The sequence below is a fragment of the Eptatretus burgeri genome, unplaced genomic scaffold (genome assembly GCF_056783735.1).
Source record: "Eptatretus burgeri isolate ZD-2024b unplaced genomic scaffold, Ebu_testis_v1 Ebu_testis_scaffold_156, whole genome shotgun sequence".
Taxonomy (NCBI): domain Eukaryota; kingdom Metazoa; phylum Chordata; class Myxini; order Myxiniformes; family Myxinidae; genus Eptatretus; species Eptatretus burgeri.
In genome coordinates, this window is record NW_028222106.1 from 1 (window position 1) to 15,584 (window position 15,584).

At 42.4% G+C, this 15,584-nt stretch overlaps 1 protein-coding gene across 5 annotated transcripts in view; it reads right to left on the bottom strand.

The window, feature by feature from the left end:
- Positions 1-8,282: 8,282 nt before the first annotated feature.
- LOC147007460 (F-box/LRR-repeat protein 4-like) overlaps positions 8,283-15,584 on the bottom strand; it is a 47,508-nt gene continuing 40,206 nt past the window's right edge. For all 5 annotated transcript variants that reach the window (XM_085867103.1, XM_085867104.1, XM_085867102.1 and 2 more), the window contains exon 9: positions 8,283-9,472. In XM_085867103.1, the coding sequence (XP_085723229.1) occupies positions 9,291-9,472 (182 nt within the window). In that variant the 3' untranslated portion in view covers positions 8,283-9,290. The remainder of the gene's footprint in view (positions 9,473-15,584) is intronic.

The following is a 15,584-nucleotide window of genomic DNA, read 5'->3' on the forward strand; positions in this document are numbered from 1 at the left end:
ATAGATAGACCATTCAATCCGTGCAGGGAATAGTGAGATCATGTTTTTTACTCCGCCTCTCCGTCTGGCAGTCAAATTTGAAAATAATTCTAAAAACTAAACTTTATTGGTTTTAAGGATGTTATAAAGGACACAAACAACGGGTACAAATAACTCATGCAACACGTTAAATCAGGTGGTGTAAAAGGCAGCGCATCAATGGCGGTAAAGTTCTGGATTTTAACAACAATTGAACTGTCCAATTGTTGTCACATTTCCCTTTCTACATTTTCCCTCCCGTCTCTTCCCATCATTATTTATTTTTAAACTCCAGTGAAATGTCCAAATCCCTGATTTTGTGAAATGAATCTCTCACCCGTCACCGTTTCCTCGTCTGTTCACACACGTGACTGGTTTCCCTCCACCAATTTACATTTCTTATTGTCTTTTTTTTAAACATCCTTGTGGTCACAGATCCAGATCGACCCGTACGTGGAGAATGGGTCCTTGTGCCCACCAAGTCCTGCTTCCTCCGGCTTGGAAGCTCATTCTGTCGAGAAACGGTGACGGCTTGTTCCTTCTCCACGTGTGGCGTGTCCAAAGTGGAGTTTAATTTTGTGGATTCATGTTTTGGGGGTTTTTTTGGGGGGGGGGGATATTCCACAACGAGTTATGGAAATGGTGCTCGAGTACGTGCAGACCGCATGGCTTGCTACATATAATCAATCGGGCAAAGCGTGACCTTTGAACTTTAAAATATCACAAACTGTCCCAGTTTACCTTTGGTGTGCGGACAAAGTATCGCAAACTGTTCCGGTTCACCTCTGGTGTACGGAGGAATCCATTTGGTTGACTTGGGTCCTTTGGTCCTGTGTTGTTGCTGCATTTGAAGGTGTCGCAGGGAGACCGTGAAAAGCCAACGGTTTCAGCCGTAAGACGATTTCAAAATTGGGGATGGGGATATGCGTAGGGGGCCTCACATTGTTTGCCGGGATTTTATCTGTGGGTAAGGGTGATAGATAGGTGGTGGTAGTTGGAGGTACAGGGGGTATTTTATCGGGGTGCGTGACCAGGAAGGGAATGAGTATTTGCTCCACATGACAAACTCCGACCCCAGCGTCTCGTTTGTGTGAATTTTGTTGTGACATCACAATGTCGATGGAAAAGGTGTTTTTTATTGCTCTGATCATGCATCTTCCCCCCAGCGCAAGATACAATGTCGGTCTTGTTTCCACCTTCCCTGATCACATACCTTCCGGTTCCAGGTGTGCTTAAAGTTCTACTGCAAATCCTGCTGGCGTGCACAACATGCCCTTGAGGACAGGTGCTTCCATCGCCCAGTGATACGCGACCAGAAAGAACACCTGTAGATCTGCATCACCCGGCCTCAGATCCCCACCCTGTAATTCCTAATGGCATTGCTTCTTCTCTTCTTCTTCTTCTTCTTCTTCTTCTTCTTCTTCTTCTTCTTCTTCTTCTTCTTCTTCTTCTTCTTCTTCTTCTTCTTCTTCTTCTTCTTCTTCTTCTTCTTCCTCTTCTACCGAAAACCTTCCCCCTTTCCTTTTGCTCCCTCACATTTTTGCTTCTTTATTTTTCTGAAGAACGTTGTGACGGAGGATTGAAAGTTAACTATTTTAATTGATTGTTCCAATTTTTATTGCACGAACTGTTTCATTAATATTATTTATTTAAAAATTGAATTGCCATTTAGGAGCGAACGTCGTTGTTGTTGTTGTCCTCCATCAGTGATTGGATCTCACAGGGTCACGTGATGGTTTCAAAATATTTTGTGGGTTTCTAAAGTTTAAAAATTATTTTGTGGGATTGTGCAAAGGATTGTTGTTCCAGACCAGGATCCAGGAATGAAGTGAGAGAGGAAGTGTGCACGGATTTATTTAATTATTCGCCCTGTTTTGTCGAGGTCGGCTGGGGTTATTGTTGGAGGACACAATGGAGACGAAGTTGGGATAAGAATGAGAGAGTGCTGTGAGTGAAATAGGTGATGAGGTGTTGTGAGATGAAGATTCTTATATTTGTCGAACAAGCAACTTCGTCATCATTTCTAACCAACATTAACTGTAAGTTCTAACCAGTAATAGGATTTGCGACGAGGCCTCATCCCACAATTCCCTCTCATGTGATTCCCATTCCTCCCATTCTCAAACCAGGCCTGACAGTGAGTGATCTCAAACCCGGGTTTTACTAGAACTCCACAGCCCCCAAAAAACCCCCTTTCCTCTGCCCACAAGCCCACGAGGGGGGGTTCTCATCCCAGTTGTGATTTAATATGTTCAAGGTGTTATATTTTACACTCAAATCCGTTTTGAGGAGGGTCGCTGTGTGAGGGGAGTGTTTGTGAATGGTAGTAGAGAGGGTAGCTGTATGAGGGAATGGCTGTGTTGTGTGAATGAATTGTGGTGGTGAAGCTAGTTGTTTCACCTCCACCATCGAAGTTCCCAGGTAGGTAGTTTTGTTTTTTGATCTGATCTGATGAGATAGCATTTCTCGATTTGGATGAAAAATCCACACAAACACAGTCGTGTGTTTAGTGCACCTTTCATTTGCACTACCTGCCACCTGGGTGATTTACCTCACCTGAACTGTAATGGGTTTCCTGGAGGATGAGTGGAAATTTAGTCCGAAAATGAGGATTTTATTTTAAAACGTTTAAAAAAGAATAAAAAAAATTTGTTTTACGTTGTTAACCTGTTCATGTTTTACATTCCATTCAAAAAAAAAAAATGATGATAAACACCTGTTAACCTCTTGTGTACCTGGATCGACATCTTGATTCCTTGTCCATTATTCATCTGTTTTGTTGGTGTTGTTTTATCTTGGTGTACAGGGAGTTGAAGACCATCATTTCGGGCCTTCAGTGTGACCTCGCCATTCCTCGGCATGATAACCTTCTCTCAAGCGTGTGACCAAACGGTCGTGTAAACAAGGTGTTCGTGTTACAGGACAGTGTTTGCTCAGCTCCAGGTCCATATTTGGCACGAATTCCATCCAAAGGACACACTCACAATCCACATTTTGAAATTCCAGTGGTCTCGGGGAGGAGGGGTTGAGGGAGGGACACATACTTTCGAATTCAATGTGTATGGTGTAGCTTCACCTCCATGTTGGGACACACATTCTGGAATTTAATGTTTTTACCAAGTTTGTGATTTTATCCAGATGTGCAGTGAGCGAAGAAGCTGCTGCTTGCCGGTCACTGTCTCGCAGACAGAAAGTAACTGCGTTTGATGTCCCACAAAGTTTTTTTTTTTCAATGAAGTATCAGTATTTTCTTTCCTCTGTATAATATGAGAATTAACGTCTCTTCATTGGGCGGTGTACATGAGACGGCGGCCGCGATCACTGCGGACAAAACATGCATTACCTCGTTTGAGTTGGAATCAAAATGTTACTTTTCTTCCTCAAATCGGGATCTTGATGTAATGATAGAAGATTCGTTGTTCGTCTTCAACTGGACGTGAGGCCTTTTGAAAAAAGATCTCAGAAAAAGATGGCGACGATTTTTGGACATCTGGAGGGCGTGGCCTGTAGAATGGGCGGCGTTTATGACTCACAGACAGATTATGACTCTACTCAGCTTTATAAAATTACTCGGTGAATGCACCCGGCGCTGCCTCGGTTATTTTTGAATGAATTTAATCTTCCATACATATGTCTGGCGCGAACACAGTATCAGTTCCCGATTGGGCCATAGCAGTCATAGGCTAAGGGGGTTGGTGAGGGTGAAACACACCCCTCCCCCCCCCTCGGCCGAGGGGCCTTGCCACATAGCCTATAACCTTCCCGGGGCCCATCCCGACATTTTTTGTTTCAGTGGTTAGCTCTTATCTTTCACCTTTCAGGAGATTAGCGCGTGCAGACAAACAAACAAACAGACAAACAAAAAATTAAAATCATATGTTAGATATATTGTATATGGCGTTGGTCCCATGTCAATCGGATGAACTTGAAAAATTAACGTTACGAAATCAGGTGATGACGTCATAATTCAGAAACCGGAAGTCGGAAGTACAATTGTTTTACATCGGGACACTCCCGGGTACATGTTCTGTCAGCATGTGAAGTTTGGTGAGGATCAGTCCATTACTTTTCGCGTGCATAGGTCACAGAGAAACACACAAACAGACACACTTTCAACTTTATATATATTGTTACGGTTGTGGAAATTTGCAATAAACCATAAAGGGTCCTTAGATCAGTTATGACGATAAGTAATTGTGTAGTAGGATTTCCCCACCGTTGTTTAGAGGGAATTTCCGTGTTCACAGGGCTGCGATCCTTTGAGATAGCCGTTTTTCTTTTCTCTATCATTATTTTGGACCAATTCCCCCCAACAACCAAATCGCCACCACCAACAACGCCCCCAAACAACTACAACACACAACAACCACCTCAACCACAACGCCAACCATCACCACCAACTACAACCACGAACCAACCACGCTCAAACCCTCACCACAACAACCACCACCATCTTCGCCACTATCCGCGTTTAAGAACGCCGTCCTCCACGGACCACCCGGCGACGATTTCCGCGGTAAAAACCGTCCAAGAACGCGCGCAGGATTGCCAGAATAAAAGCTCTTGCGGAGCCTGCACGGACTTTTCCCGCCTGTTTCTCCCGCCGAAATTCTCCACGCTCGGTGTGGTGGAAGTGCCATCCGAGCCGGGGGTCAAAGGTGAGAAAACGTGGGGGCCTCTTTTTGGGGGGAAAATTCCCTGGCCTTGAGCCAAAACTGACTCCCCCGTCCCCCGCACAGGGCGGGGTGGAGGGAGAGCGAGAGGGATCCTTCTAATCCTTCGAGAGGCTCTCCAAGAAGCTCGAAGGGAGGCGGGGCCGAAAACGTGGCGGAGCGAAGGGCGGAGCCCCGCACTACAAAAGGCGGACACCACGGACCTTGAGTAGTCTTCCTGTCTCCTTGCCTTCGAGAGTTCCTGTGTTCTGGTTTTTTGAGCTTCTGGGCTGGTCGTCGTCTCTTCTTGGCGCTGGTTGTCTTGTCGGTGGAAGAGGTCCTACGCTCGCGGCTTGGCGAGCGGCCTGTCAACGGAGGCACGGACGGGAGACGCGGCACCGCCGGTTGTGTGGTGGAACTGCGCGTCTGGACGAGGAGTGCCGGAGAGGGTTCACCGGCCGCGAGAGAGGTCGGGGCCAGGCGCGACCACGCTGACGGTCGTGGGAGAGGGACTCACCGGCCACAAAAAGGGAAGTCCTTTCTCTTCCACTTATTTCTTTGGGTTTTTGTATGCATGCTGTGGCGCCGTGTCCAACAAGTTAGAACTGCCGAAGTGACTGTGCATGTATGTACATTGCTTTAGTCGGTAGTAATTCTTTGTTTGCATTTCTATTCGTGTGCTGTACATACGTGCATGACTGTTATTCATTGCTTTGTCTGCATACGTGTGGTTTCAATCAATGTACTTGTCGAACTGTTCCCCGTTTCGTTGCGTCATTTCCTTTGTTTGAAAGTGCCATCTTGCATCACGGAAGGAATTGGTAGAAGGGTGTAAGCACCCGGTAACTAATCACATCCGTCGGGGCCGGCGATAACACCGCTCGGTTATCACTGAAGCACGGAACGGACCGCTTAAGCAGTTCGTATTCTGGGCCGGCCAGCAGCGAGGTACGATCGCACGGTTAACTACCCGCGCAGGTACTTCGGTAGGTCGAGTTTGGCGAACAACCCTATCTTGCGCGGGTGGCCGATTGGCACGATTGTGGTGTGGTCGAAAGACCCACACGTGACTAGCTCCTGGCGGTAGTTCCAGGAGGGTTACTACTGAATTGTCCGTTCCGGTGGGCGACGCGGTCGCGATTTGAGTTACGTGACCGATCGCACGCCGGGCGGACCAGAATTCGTAACAATATATAGATTTGCAGCACAGTGCCACTCTGGGTGGGAGCGGTTGTTACACATCAGAGAATAAGTCATCAAATTCGCTGATTATAATATTATTTTGATTAAAACATGGACATCAAAAATGTGGTGGAGCGGGGAGGGGGACTAGCCTGGGTTTGAATCCCGACATAGCTATAAACTGTCATCCCGGTGTTTCACAGGCAGGGTGATTCATCAATGTGGGTGCCGTCCCTCGGATGGACGTTAAACTGGACGTCCATCTGTCAGCATTTATTGGTGGACGTTAAATATCCGATGGTGTCCTTCGCGAAGGGTCGGCGAGCTATTGCCGGCATCATGGCCAAATTCTAAATTCCTGCTCTGCAGAAAAGCCGCACCCTCAGACAATGATGCTCCCCCACAGCCTTGTGATGCATACAAATAAAGAACAATTGGAAATGAGGGAATTATCCTGTCTGTGAGGATGGGTTCCTCACTCATATTAAATAAATATATAAGACAATTTAATCAATAAATGAATGAATGGAAAAACAAATAAAATAATATAACAAGAAATTAAAACAAATAAATACAAAATAATTAACTTCCATTGAGTAATCAGCACTGTCCTTCCTTAATGGCTACTTATCCCACACTGTCGGGAATAGGTTCCGGTAGTGATCATTCCCTCTTTATAAGGGGGCACTGCAACAAGACACGCACGGTTTGCTCCTTCGGTAGTATTTGTAGAGAATCAGCGAGAGCTATTTACCATGTGTACTCCTTTATGTTTGTCCATTTGTATTATCATCCTCCTCCTCCTCATCATCTGTATGGAAGTAGAGGGCTGGTGCTGGTCCAATTTGTCAGTCCTCACATCGTTTGGTTCATGTATTTGCGAAACGAGGATTGTAAACAGGGTAGGGATGGCGAAGGCAAAAATGCAAACGGTGTCTTCAGTCATCGAGCCGGCAACTGGGAGCAACGATTCGCATTTATTGTCACATCTGATGCAATTTAAATGCTCTAATGGCGGCGGGGTGCTCCATTTGAAACTGTTTATTCGATAAGTGAAGGTTTTTGATGCCGAGGGTCCATAATAAATAAAAAAAACTTGTGTTGGTGTCGAGGTCAGTGATCAATTGCGAATGAATCGCAGGATGGAGTAAAACTTCACCATCCACGGCCTCAGCACTCACGGATCTGTGTGTCCGAGGTGTAGTCTCTGTATGTCTGTTGGTATATCTGGCACACCACGTGATGAGCCGTCCTTTCACGGCGAAAGAGAGCTGCTCGGCTGGGAAGGAACGCGTCCTCTGCCACGTACACATTTTCAAGTACCTGGGTATCCGCCGCCGTGATCTCTTTGTAATTTATTTACATTTGCTGTAATTTTTTTTGCCCTTAATCATGCCTCCTGAGTATACAGTGAGTAGCGATGCGAAATCGAGTGCAAGGAGACAGAAGAAAGTGATGACTTTGAGTCAAGAAGTGGAATTGTTGGATCGGTTGGCTCGAGGTGAAAGGTCAGCTTCAGTAGCAAGGTTCGATGGCGTAAAGTCATCTGTACGCTACATTAAGAAAACCGAGGCTAACATCCAGGTAAACTGTTCAGGAACGACGTCTGCAAGGGATAAGTAGACATTTTTTTAGCCATGTTCCACACGTGGAAAGAAAATGTATGAGGCACTAATCGCGTGGACCGAGGATCAGAAGGTCCAGCAGGTTTGCCACCTCGTTATTTTAGAACATTTCTCTTCTAATCCTGTTGGCATTTTGAAGAAATCAAATTTTGTTTTTCTTGTTTGAAAAAAAAGAAATTATTGGTCAGGGTCCAAAACACTTCACCACAACCATGAAGGAATGGGGTCGGGGGTCATTTAATATTACCTTTGATATCGCTACAAAGGCTTAGACTCTATATCCATCCATCTATCCATGGGGACCATAATCTGTACAGAGCGTTGCTGCTGCCTAAGCAGTCTCCTTGGCTATTGGGCATAATCCTGGAAGGGACGCCACTCCGACACATGATACCAGCAGACAAGCACTCATTTTGCCGACCTCGGAAGGATGACAGACAGAGTCAACCCCACCTGGTATTAATTCAACAGGAAAGAAGAATTTGAACTCAGGATCCAAGAATCCCAAGCCCACCACCCCAACCATTAAGCCAACACCAGGTCGAGGCACAACATAGAGTGATTAAAAAAATAATTCCCAAAAAATTTTAACTTTGTTTTTCGAAATTTTGAAACAAGTATTTTCCTTAAATCACCCACTGATGAACTTCTGAAAGTTTGACGAAGATCCCTTTGGCCATTTCTGGGGAAAATGTCATCAGACAGCCGGATGAACGACCTCCCGATTCACGAAAACGACCCAATGATTGAGATGAAGGGTTATAACAGCTATTACCAACGGGTACTGGATTTTTCTGGATACCAATCAGAACAGAAAATTATTTATTTCATCACCGGAGAACAGACTAGAGTTGAGATTTGCAAAATTAATCTGAAAGCACAACCAACTGGTGTGTTTGAGTCAAGCCTGGTCTTCCAAGCCGCGACTCCTCGATCTCGGTCCAGGACGACCTTGATCTGCCCCATGCTAATTTCTCACCAACATGCACAACGAAATATGGTCTCACTCACAAAGACTTTCAGACTCTGTGTCATAATAGTTCGAGCATCAATTCTGAGTCTGGCAGGTAAGCAGTTCAATTCCGACCGTGGCAGAATCACACACGACTAGAAAAATGGTACGCTCTGCTTTCCATGTTGGACGCTCGGCATTTAAAGTATGTAGCACGGACAAACCCGTGGGTTGGAATCCATGACGAGGAGGAAATCTCTCCTCAACTGCCCGACTGAGTGCAGCGAGTAAAGTGACGTCAAAAACAGATGGCACTGCCCACAGGAAGTGACGTCACTCACACCAAGCTCAGCGGCCGTGTTTGTGCGAAATTGTCCGGTGTTGTCTCGTGTATTTGTCTGCACGTGAGTGCACGATTGGTGTTGCAGATTCTCCACGAACCTTGGATCAGATGTTGAAAATAAAACTCAGAGCCTTTGAACGCGTTGTCAAAAGCTGCAGGGGTGAAAGGTGAAAGAATAACACTCCAAGGACTGTGTTGTGAGTTTGGTAACATTTATCGGCACATTTGCCTCTTTGAACATTTTGTCGATAACACTGACAGACAAAAAGCTGTCCTTTCAGTGAATTTCCAATTAAACAAAATAATAAAATCTCAAAACTAAATATTTGATAAACGTGCTGATAATATTACACTTGAAGCTTCGGTTTGAAGTCCAGTTGTTTGACGATCCTCACAGACATGATGTAATCGGTTTCTCATGCATGGATCAGACAGAGCGCTGCTCAGGTGTTTGCAGTTCTGAACGGGTCACGTGACCTCATCAGTTGTCGGTGTGCTTGATGGAGACGTGTGGAAAGCTATCCATGTATTAATTGGCCACTGGCGTCGGTGTACATGATGGAGATGTGTGGAAAGCTATTGGTCAGTTGTCTGGCCACCGCCTCATCCACCTGGAGGCAGAATGAAATGTCGAGGAAGCGCATATGCTGACAGTTTTCAAGCAGATGTAAAAGCCCCCAAGGGGTCACCAGCGGAGCACCTGCCACACGCACACAGATATAATCGCTCCGATGAATGACAAAACAAGGGTGAATACAGCTCACAGTCATCTGGAACTTTTGTGTACAGTTAACACAGTAATAAACTACAGTACAACAGCACTCGGAAGAGCGCTTACATACACCAGGCTGAACAGTTTACGTTCTGTTTCCCAATGACAGGCCGGATCTGGATCTGGAACTCCATAATCAAATTTGCTTGTTCTTATCACTGCCCCAACTCACCCACCAAGTTTTGCTCAAACTCTTCCACAACTTTTTGAAATATCACGCTTTATATCGTTTTAGCCCCATCTTGCAATGGTGAACAATCACTTTTTAAAATATTTTTGTTAATTGTCACATCATTCCGGTTCCGGTTCTTGAGCCACGGTGGCGGTTCCTCTTCAGGGTCTCTGTCGACTTTCTCAAAGATAAGTTTCCGGTCGTTTTTGTCGCGCTTTAACTGTTATTTTGTCATCTCTGCGTTTACTGTGTGTTTCTCGTTCAGTCTTGTGTTAAAACTTTTGCTAATTGTGGAGTTTTCGTCTTCTCTTCATATCTGGTTTCTGAGATTGGCAAAACGATGACAAAAAACGCTTTTTTTTTTTTTTTCAAAAAACGCCATTTGACTTTGACCTTTAACCTGGAGGGGAATGACGTAAATTCAGCTGGAAATCTCGGCTATCTAGAGAGGGCAATTTCGTCCTGGTCGGACAAACCTTCGTCGAGTTATGGTGAAAAAGATTAAATTCTCTTTAACTTGATCGTGACCATAAAAATTAGGTCAAGATCAAAAAAACAACCATGAACTTTTTTTATTCCCATCATTCATGGAAAATCTCATTCCGAAAGTCCCAGCCGGCTCCGACATACAGCTCATTGGCAGAAAAAAAAGGAAGAAAAAATAAAATAAAAAAACCTCCATGGTTGTTTCGCACTCATACGGGGTCGAAGAAACTGATGTACCATTTACAACTGAGATACACAAATTGTTCTATATCCATAAAAGTGAAATCCACCATTTTTATGTTATCCGCCATTTTTATGTTATCCGCAATTTTTATGTTATCCGCAATTTTTATCTTATCCGCCATTTTTATGTCATCCGCCATTTTTATGTTACTGTATCTGCCATTTTTATGTTATCCGCCATTTTTATGTTATCCGCCATTTTTATTTTATCCGCCATTTTTATGTTATCCGCCATTTTTATGTCATCCGCCATTTTTATGTTATCCACTATTTTTATGTCATCCGCCATTTTTATGCTATCCACCATTTTTATGTTATCCGCCATTTTTATGTTATCCGCCATTTTTATGTTATCCGCCATTTTTATGTTATCCACCATTTTTATGTTATCCGCCATTTTTGTGTTATCCGCAATATTTATGTCATCCGCCATTTTAATGTTATCCACCATTTTTATTTTATCCGCCATTTTTATGTCATCCGCCATTTTTACGTCATCCGCCATTTTTATGTTATCCGCCATTTTTATGTTATCCGCCATTTTATGTGTTCCGGCATTTTTATGTCATCCACCATTTTTATGTCATCCGCCGTTTTTATGTCATCCGCCATTTTTATGTCATCTGCCATTTTTATTTTATCTGCCATTTTTACGTCATCAACCATTTTTATTTTATCCGCCATTTTTATGCCATCCACAATTTTTTATGTCATCCGCCATTTTTATTTTATCCGCCATTTTTATTCCATCCACCATTTTTATGTCATCCGCCATTTTTATGTTTTCCGCCATTTTTATGTCATCCACCATTTTTATGTCTTCCGCCATTTTTATGTCATCCGCCATTTTTTGTTATCCGCCATTTTTATGTCATCCGCCATTTTATGTTATCCGCCATTTTTATGTTATCCGCCATTTTTATGTTATCCGCCATTTTTATGTTGTCCGCCATTTTTATGTTATCCACCATTTTTATGTTATCTGCCATTTTTGTTTTCCACCATTTTTATGTCATCCACCATTTTTATGTCATCCACCATTTTTATGTAATCCGCCATTTTTATGTCATCCGCGATTTTTATGTCATCTGCCATTTTTATGTCATCTGTCATTTTTATGTCATCCGCCATTTTTATGTCATCCGCCATTTTTCTGTCATCCGCCATTTTTATGTCACCCGCCATTTTAATGTTATCCGCCATTTTTATGTCATCCGCCATTTTTATGTCATCCGCCATTTTTATGTCATCCGCAATTTTTGTCTTCCGCCATTTTTATGTCATCCGCCATTTTTATGTCATCCGCCATTTTTATGTCTTCCGCCATTTTTATGTTATCTGCCATTTTTATGCTATCCGCCATTTTTATGTTATCCGCCATTTTTATGTTATCCGCCATTTTTATGTGATCCGCCATTTTTATGTCATACGCCATTTTTATGTTATCCGCCATTTTTATGTGATCCGCCATTTTTATGTGATCCGCCATTTTTATGTTATCCGCCATTTTTATGTTATCCGCCATTTTTATGTTATCCGCCATTTTTATGTTATCCGCCATTTTATGTTATCCGCCATTTTTATTTTATCCGCCATTTTTATGTCATCTGCCATTTTTATGTTATCCGCCATTTTTATGTAATCTGCCATTTTTATGTTATCCGCCATTTTTATGTCATCTGCCATTTTTATGTAATCCGCCATTTTCATGTCATCCGCCATTTTTATGTCATCCGCTATTTTTATGTCTTCCGCCATTTTTACGTCACCCGCCATTTTTATGTTATCCGCCATTTTTATGTTATCCGCCATTTTTATGTCATCCGCCATTTTTATGTCATCCGCAATTTTTGTCTTCCGCCATTTTTATGTCATCCGCCATTTTTATGTCATCCACCATTTTTATGTCTTCCGCCATTTTTATGTCATCCGCCATTTTTATGCTATCCGCCATTTTATGTTATCCCCAATTTTTATGTTATCCGCCATTTTTATGTTATCCGCCATTTTTATGTGATCTGCCATTTTTATGTCATCCGCCATTTTTATGTCATCCGCCATTTTTATGTCATCTGCCATTTTTATGTTATCCACCATTTTTATGTAATCTGACATTTTTATGTTATCCGCCATTTTTATGTCATCTGCCATTTTTATGTAATCCGCCATTTTCATGTCATCCGCCATTTTTATGTCATCCGCTATTTTTATGTCATCAGCCATTTTTATGTCATCTGCCATTTTTATGTCTTCCGCCATTTTTACGTCACCCGCCATTTTTATGTTATCCGCCATTTTTATGTTATCCGCCATTTTTATGTCATCCACCATTTTTATGTCATCCGCAATTTTTGTCTTCCGCCATTTTTATGTCATCCGCCATTTTTATGTCATCCACCATTTTTATGTCTTCCGCCATTTTTATGTCATCCGCCATTTTTATGCTATCCGCCATTTTATGTTATCCGCCATTTTTATGTTATCCGCCATTTTTATGTTATCCGCCATTTTTATGTGATCCGCCATTTTTATGTCATCCGCCATTTTTATGTCATCCGCCATTTTTATGTTATCTGCCATTTTTATGTGATCCGCCATTTTTATGTGATCCGCCATTTTTATGTTATCCGCCATTTTTATGTTATCCGCCATTTTTATGTTATCTGCCATTTTTATATTATCCGCCATTTTTATGTTATCCGCCATTTTTATTTTATCCGCCATTTTTATGTAATCTGCCATTTTTATGTAATCTGCCATTTTTATGTTATCCGCCATTTTTATGTTAGTGCAATAATGTGCATGGCCTATTAGAGAGTCTGAGACCGGAGTGGAAGACCATGTTGATGTGGAACATTTTTTGTGAATACATGTTATGGTTGTTTGGCTGTGCACAATCACACCACGGAATGGCACAGCGGTTTCAAACGATGAGCTCGTATGGAATAGGCAAAGCCTCGAAGTGAACGTAGAATTCTTCTTACATTCGCTTCTTAAATATATCAAATTAAACAATCTTTTTGCTTTTAAGAAAATAAATATTACCTTAACATTACCTTCACAACAACTCCACCGCCTAGAACAGGATCTCATCTGCAAAAATAAATATTACCTCAACATTACCTTCACAACAACAACTACACCGCCTAGAACAGGATCTCATCTGAAAAAAAAAATTCCTCAACATTACCTTCACAACGACAACTACACCACCTAGAACAGGATCTCATCTAAAAAAATAAATATTACCTCAACATTATACCTCAACATTACCTTCACAACAACAACTACACCGCCGAGAACAGGATCTCATCTGGAAAAAAAAAAATTTCCTCAACATTACCTTCACAACGACAACTACACAACCGAGAACAGGATCTCATCTAAAAAAAAAAAAAACCTCAACATTACCTTCACAACAACAACTACACCGCCAAGAATAGGATCTCATCTAAAAAAATAAATACTTGAAGCGAATGTAGAATTCTTCTTTGATTCACTTCTGACTTTCCTATAACTTGTTCACAACTGTATACGCAATTTCCGGTTACTTTGGTCTGGATTCGGGATCAGCGATCAAATCATGTAAATCACGATTAAAAATTATTTTTTGATGATGCGGGAGATATCTTTATTAAAATCAGTGGAGGAAATACACACCATGTCTGATATTATTTTGGTCTTTCATGTCTCCGACGATGCCTTTATCTCCCGGCATGCATCATTCCCCATGACAAAAACTGAAGCAAAAAAAAACCGGAAGCAAAAAAAAAACCGGAAGCAAAAGGGTCATAGCCAACCACACGGATTCCAAATTGCCAGGGTATTGTGTTGTTGTTGTTGTTGTTGTTGTTTCATATTTTCTCATGTGCACGCGTTAAGTATGAAGCTCACTACATTCGCTATTATAAATGAATGAAGTGCACACAACTTCAAGACTTACCACTCTCACAATGAAATGTTAGAACTGTAAATAAAGGACAATGACCCGAACAATAGTCCTTCACGTGTCTATTTTTACCTCCGCCAACAAAGGTGGACGGAGGTTATGTTTTCACCACTGTTTGTTCTGACGAAGAATTGAAAATTTTCATCACGTCGGTCTGTCTCATTTGTTTGTATGTGTGTGTTGTATGTATGTCTGTGAGTGCGATCACTCACGAACACTTTCAAATATCTTCGACAAACTTTACCAGAGGACCCCGAAGTACAAAAGGGAGGCTGCCAGTATTTTTTGACTGTAGATGTCGAAGATCAAGGTGACGGTGAAGTAATTTGTATAAAACCGATGCGATCCAAAGTGTTTGCGCTACGTGACGTCAAACGACACAAATGAGTTGGAAAACATCACCTACAAATTCTGAGTAGATTTGATAATCCGATCGTTATTAAAAATCAACATTTCTATCGGGGTTGGGGGACATTTCCAAAATGGCGGCAATCCATTGACTGTCACCGTCACTTGCGAACACTTTCAAATATCTTCGACAAACTTTACCAGAGGACCCCGAAGTACAAAAGGGAGGCTGCCAGTATTTTTTGACTGTAGATGTCGAAGATCAAGGTGACGGTGACATAATTTGTATAAAACCGATGCGATCAAAAGTGTTTGCGCTTCGTGACGTCAAACGACACAAATGAGTTGGAAGACATCACCTACAAATTCTGAGCAGATTTGATAATCCGATCGTTATTAAAAATCAAGATTTCTGTCGGGGTTGGGGGATAACATAAAATTTCCAAAATGGTGGCAATCCATTGACGTAAAACGTCGTTTCCATGGCAACGAAGACGCCCAGATTAAAGTATGGGGGGGGGGGGTTGGGACAAAAAAAGACGATAACCCACAAATGCTTCAAGATATAGATATCAAATTGCAACCATGTTCAGACGTCAAGGTGACAGTGACGTCACAGGCATGATTTTCATCATACCTGTTTGGCTAATGCTTGACACCTTCTTCTTTGTCTATGTGTTCGTCTGTCTGTGAGCAGGATATCTCAAAAAGTTATCAATGGATTCGGACCTCACTTGGTAGACAGGTTGAGTGTGTGATAAGGACTAAATGATTCAATTTTGGTCAAGATCCAGATCAAGATCCGGATACTCTAATTTTTCAAAGTAATTCTTCACCCTTGA